The 6000-nt window shown below is 36.6% G+C and overlaps 1 protein-coding gene across 8 annotated transcripts in view; it reads left to right on the forward strand.

Annotated features, from left to right (window-relative positions):
- The window catches only part of NBEA (neurobeachin), a 594993-nt gene extending 588993 nt beyond the window's left edge, over positions 1 to 6000 (forward strand). For all 8 annotated transcript variants that reach the window (XM_059042292.2, XM_067016556.1, XM_067016558.1 and 5 more), the window contains 3 exons: positions 1007 to 1203; positions 1994 to 2145; positions 4031 to 6000. In XM_059042292.2, the coding sequence (XP_058898275.1) occupies positions 1007 to 1203; positions 1994 to 2145; positions 4031 to 4121 (440 nt within the window). In that variant the 3' untranslated portion in view covers positions 4122 to 6000. The remainder of the gene's footprint in view (positions 1 to 1006; positions 1204 to 1993; positions 2146 to 4030) is intronic.

A 6000-nucleotide genomic window follows, 5' to 3' on the forward strand; every position in this document is an offset into this window, starting at 1 on the left:
AGGCCTGTGTACCACAAAAAAAAAAAAAAAAAAAAAAAAGGAAAGGGAAGGAAAACAAGAGACACAACATGCATAGGGAAAAACATTAATTTTCCATAGATGATGGTTGATACTAGAAGTGATTGCTATTTTTTTTTCTCTAACTCTTTGTATTTTCTGGAATGAACATCTATTACTTTAGTAATCAGGAAAACATTTAGGTATAGCCTTATAATGTCACTTGTTTTGTAAAATATGTATCTACTGAAATCAGTTGTTTGAAAAATAAGAATGTAATTCATGCATGGTTTTATGCAGTTTTTCTGGGGGATGTGGGGGACAGGTAATACCAAACTACATGAACCAGTGATTTGTATGAACTTGACTACTGAATGTTTTAGCTTAAAATTTCTACCTGAGAAATGATAAGTCACTCCCCATACGACTTTTACATTCTCGCCTCGCTCTTCATTTATTTAAAAAAGAAAAAGTGTTCCTACAGTCTGAATTACTGGATTCCTTTTCTTAATTTTGCCTTTTACATTTTATGTATAGACTCTAGAAAGGTAAAACTTATTATTTGATAGTATTGTATTTATGTGGTACAATTAAAATTTTGATGATACTAAAGAAAATTAGTGATTGTTTTGATAATTCTCCTGAACTTTCTAAAGAAAAATTTCTAAACACATATTAAGAGAAAACTTTGACATACAGTCTTTTATTCTCATGCAATGTATGAACTGTATCCTTTTTTAATGAATATTATCTCATGAAGGGAAAGAGCAACTACTGACCTATATAAAAAGTTTGGAAGACGCGTGTGTGTTATGTAACAGTTCTTTGTACTTGTTCTGTTGAAATCTAACATCAGTGCTTGGCTCTTGCCACCATAGTTCTTTTCTTTTCTACCTTCTTGCAACAAATCTGAGTGTATTATTCAGGTACGGTTTGCAGGTGTGTGGAAGCTAATACGTGACTGGCCGTCACCAATGACTCTGGCCTTGCTGTTTCCCCCGCTCTGCAGAGGGCCCTTGCCTCGCCCACACGATCACTGGAGATTTGCTAAGAGCCCTCGAAGGACCAGAAAACTGCTTGTTCCCACGCTTGATTTCCGTCTCCAGTGAAGGCCACTGTATCATCTACTATGAACGAGGGCGATTCAGCAATTTCAGCATCAATGGGAAACTTTTGGCTCAAATGGAGATCAACGATTCAACACGGGTAAATCTGCATGTTCCGTGCTAACTGGGAACCTAGCCAAGAGGTTAAGGATTGACTATTTTACATTAAATGACTCATAATAGAATTTCTCTGGTATCCAGGTAAATGTGTGTTGGTTTGTAAAAGCATATAAATTCATTGTTGATTGATGCTTTGAAGAAACCCAAAGTTCATTTAACCCCAAGTAGTAGCTAACTCAGTGAATTAGACTTTGGAGGTGATGGCTGTAGTTTGATTAGAGGTTAGACCCTTAAGGAGATTTTTCCTAATCTCCTCTCACAAACAGTTGTTCCTGCGTTGCACTCCCCTGACATTAAAAATGAGTTTATTGTCAAAGAATCTTATCTTCCGAACCCTAGACCAAAATTACATACCAAATTGTCCATCACTCGCAAATGAATTATAATTGCTGGTTTATCATTATTAAAAACAGCTTTTAAATATGCTTCTGCCATTTGTTCTAAAAGTCTTGACACAGCTAGTATTCAGAACTTAACAAAACATCATGTTACTTAATTCTCAAGTTCTTTCTGGATTAGACTGATAATATGCTCTTTGGGACTTCTGTTATTTTGTAACCTAAATTGGTTTTAATAAGATCCTTTGTTTATGTAAGAACTTTGATGAATTCCACATTGGAAAGTCTATGGATTGGACTTTAGAAAACTTGGACAAGTGGCTAAAAGTAGAAAATAATGACAAGGGACTTGTATTAAGTGCCTTTCAGTAGTGCCCACTGATCTTTTGGGAAACACTGAGAGAAATGGTTGCTTTTCTGCCTTGTCCAAAGGCCATTCTCCTGAGTAGCGATGGCCAGAACCTGGTGACCGGAGGGGACAATGGTGTGGTGGAGGTGTGGCAGGCCTGTGACTTCAAGCAGCTGTACATTTACCCCGGATGTGATGCTGGCATTAGAGCAATGGACTTATCCCATGACCAGAGGTGAGCCATGCTGGGGAGAAATGTAATCACTCAAGAACTGTCATTGAAAGTTCTTAACATTTTACCAAGGGTGAAACCTGTCGTGAAGAAGGTTCCAGCATCCAGATGGAAGAAAGACTAGTGCAGAAAAGGGTAATTTGAGGAGAGGAGTAAGTACTGTAAGAAAGGATTCTGGTAAGAAGGAAACAGAGGAAGAGAATAAGGGGGAAAAAAGAAAGAAATGGGTCTAAAGAAAAACAGGCGCATCTAGACACTGCCCAAAATGTAGAATTATCCCCACCAATTCTCTGTTCTCACATCCTTACCTGGTCTCAGACAGGCCTGCCTGGCTTACATTATGTGAAAGAAACACATATTTTTTAGCAGAGTCTTGGCTTGAGGCATACATCTAGCTAAATGCAGCCAAATGCAAAGTACAGACTACAGCTGGCCTGCGTTTTAAAAATACGAGGCACTCATTACTTGAAACAATCTCCAACACTCCCCCCCATTTTCTTATTCACATATCTGCCATTTATGTTATTTTATGGTATTTTATGTATTTCCCTAAGACACTATAATCTTTCCTTGGAGAGAACTGACAGGAACGTTAACACAGTAACATGATTTTCTGTTGTTCCTCAATTTGCAACAAGATTTTGTTATTTCCTAAAGTTTGCCTTTGGGTTTATTATAAAGTGAAAAGAATAATTGGAATATAAAGTCTAAATTTCTAAATTTAAAAAATAAATTAAAACTCTATAATCTTAATACGGTAATTTCTCATTTTTTGCTATATATTTAACAGAAATAAGAAAAGCTTATTAACCGACTTATTTCAACTATGTGTATCTTCTTTATAAGAGTATTGGTTTTAAAACAGTATGAATGTTAAGGCTTATATGATACATTTAACAAAGCATCTTCACACTATAGTAAAATGGTACTGAAGTCATCAAGAAAAGCAATGGAATTTAAGTTAGTTTGAGGAAGGGGTATTTGATCTGCAGCCCAACCTGTTTTAAAGAAAATTTAAGCAGATTATTATTAGAGTGTTCCAAAAGTGTTCCAAAATGCTGTAGCCCGTATTCATAAATGGGAATGGTTTACCCTGTAATTATTTGATATACATGGGTGTTTCTAAAGTATTTGAAATGATTTGTGTTCTTAAGTAGTTTAAATATTCTCCCGGATGTTCTTATTTATTCATGTATTCATGTTGCAAACATTTGCTGCCACCATCATAGATTAAGCACTGTGCACAGTCCTGAGGATACAAAACAAGATCACTGACCCCAAAGAGCTCAAATAATCATAATAAATGTATGTATATGAGGGAAGCAGGAGCAGAGGAACAGAAGAAGGAAGTGACTAGCTCTTCTCAAGGGGTGCGGCGGGCAGGAGGGGTTTGGTAAGATCTGTATCCTTCACTCGGTATGAGGGAGAGAGTAGATGAGAGAGCGTAGGCAAGGCTGTAGTCCTCTTAGTGGTCTCCCAGGAGGAGCAAGGAAAGATACTAACCAAGTTTCTGTTTCTTTTTCAATCTCCTCCTTAATTTCAATTATCATTGTTGTTTTATGATGTCCTTGATATGTTGGAGCAGTAGCATATGCACATAAGTTACAGATTGACAGATAGGCATACAGTGAGGATGCCTACTCAGAAAGTGTTTATCTGATGAGTTGTCTGATCCAAAGTCAGTCAACACTTGGTCTGGCAGTCCAGGTGTTTTCGGAATTGATTCAGCTTCTCCTAGGAGAACCAGGAATCCATTTTAATCCTATCTGAGGGCACACCAAAGTAAAACCTGGTGAACTTTGAGATTGTGCTATTGTTGAGCGTAAAGTAGAACCACATCAGTGATTTTGTGTCTGTGTCTCTCTTAACTACCGCCTCTGCTTTCCAGGACTCTCATCACTGGCATGGCTTCTGGTAGCATTGTAGCTTTCAACATAGATTTTAATCGGTGGCATTATGAGCATCAGAACAGATACTGAAGACAAATGGAGAACCAAAAGCCAAGTTAAAGCTGAGAGCACAAGTGCTGCACGGAAAGGCAATATCTCTGGTGGAAAACAACTCGTCTGCATCGACCTCCGTTTGTACGTCCCATCTCACCCAGCAATAGCTATACACTGTAGTCGGCAGCCATTTTACTTTGTGTGTTTTTTCACGACTGAACACCAGCTGCTACCAAGCAAGCTTATATCATGTAAATTATATGAATTAGGAGATGTTTTGGTAATTATTTCATATCTTGTTGTTTCTTGAGAAAAGGTAGTAGGATGTGTCACAAGAGACTTTTGACAATTCTGAGGAACCTTGTGTCCAGTTGTTACAAAGTTTAAGCTTTGAACCTAACCTGCATCCCATTTCCAGCCTCTTTTCAAGCTGAGAAAAAAAAAAAACAAAAAAACAAAACACGTTTGATACTTTGTACATCAGATGCATCTTATTTAAAGGGATACTTTTGTAAAAGTAAAACCTTGTATAAAGAACAAAACATTTCTTAATTTTATTGTGGAGTTACAACTTGCATGTTCTTTAATCCTGAAGTCTTGATGGAACAGGTGCATTGACACTAGGAAATAGTAAGATCTGTCCAAGGACACAGCTTGTATGAAAGGATTGAATTTGGGCTCAATCAGTAATTTTTGACATTTTCACCAAAATACATAGTTTTGCACTTTTAAATCGAAATTCATCCCTTCTAAGTGAAATTTGCTCATAAAGCATTTGAATACTAAGCCATTAGTTGCCATTTTGGTACTTGATACAAAGAAAATTCAGCCCTAACCTTCATAATTTGAAGACACAGCAGAAAGGGGGCTTAGGGATGAGGTCCTGGTTTTATTGTATAAATAGGAGTCCCGATCATTAGTTCCATAGTAATGACTTCCCAACTCCTGGACAACTCTTCCAGAATCATCCTGCTGGCTTAGCGTGTGTACATTAGGGGAGGAGAATCTGATGCTAACTTTTTTGCTGGTTTTTTATTTCCCCCCTCTCTTTCTCTCTCTTTCTCTCTCTCTCTCTCTCTCTCTCTCTCTCTCTCTCTCTCTCTCTCTCTCTCTCTCTCTCTTTGGTTCTTGAATAGCTTAGTTTCTTTAATAATAAGTCAGACTTTATTATAACAATAACTGACGTTATTCTTTTAGGTTCTTGTGAAATTTTCACCTAAAGCCACATTCTTAGCCTAAGGCACTTCATCTTTTATGATATAAAATGATGGCTATCAAATGATTTTCCATACATTGTACTGATCAAGTTATACACCCAGGGGTAGATACACTTTATTCATGTTTCTTCTTTGTATATTTGGTGACTGTATCGTCATAGATATGTACATATTGTGTCGGTAGGGCTATGAGGCATGTTACAGGAATGTAATTTTCTCAGAATTTACACTCACTTGCAGTCATTTATTTAAAAAGATAAAACAAGATAATGGGTTCTTTGTATTGGCACTTTGCACCAGAAACATATCATTATTTATTGATGTGATTACTTATTTGTTATCCACCTTGTACTAGTAAGTTTTAGCACTGAATTCCTTCTTCATTGTTGTTTGTATTTATGAGATTCTGAAATTCTGGGGAATCGGCGTAATGATTAATTTATTCATCACCAGGCTGTAAGCAATATCTTGAGTTCGTAGCTTAGAATTGGGAGGATAATGAACATCTGGAAGACAAGTTCATTTCATCTTGAGATCATGGTGAAATATTTTGGATATATAAATTCCTTAAGCTATTGTAACCATGTTTTATTGCAAAGATGTAAAATATGCCAGATGTGTGTGAGTTGGAAATGAAAAAAAGAAAAATAAAATATGCAAAGAATTCACCGATTTTTTCACATTTCATTGGACACTTC

The sequence above is a fragment of the Kogia breviceps genome, chromosome 16 (genome assembly GCF_026419965.1).
Source record: "Kogia breviceps isolate mKogBre1 chromosome 16, mKogBre1 haplotype 1, whole genome shotgun sequence".
Classification (NCBI taxonomy): domain Eukaryota; kingdom Metazoa; phylum Chordata; class Mammalia; order Artiodactyla; family Physeteridae; genus Kogia; species Kogia breviceps.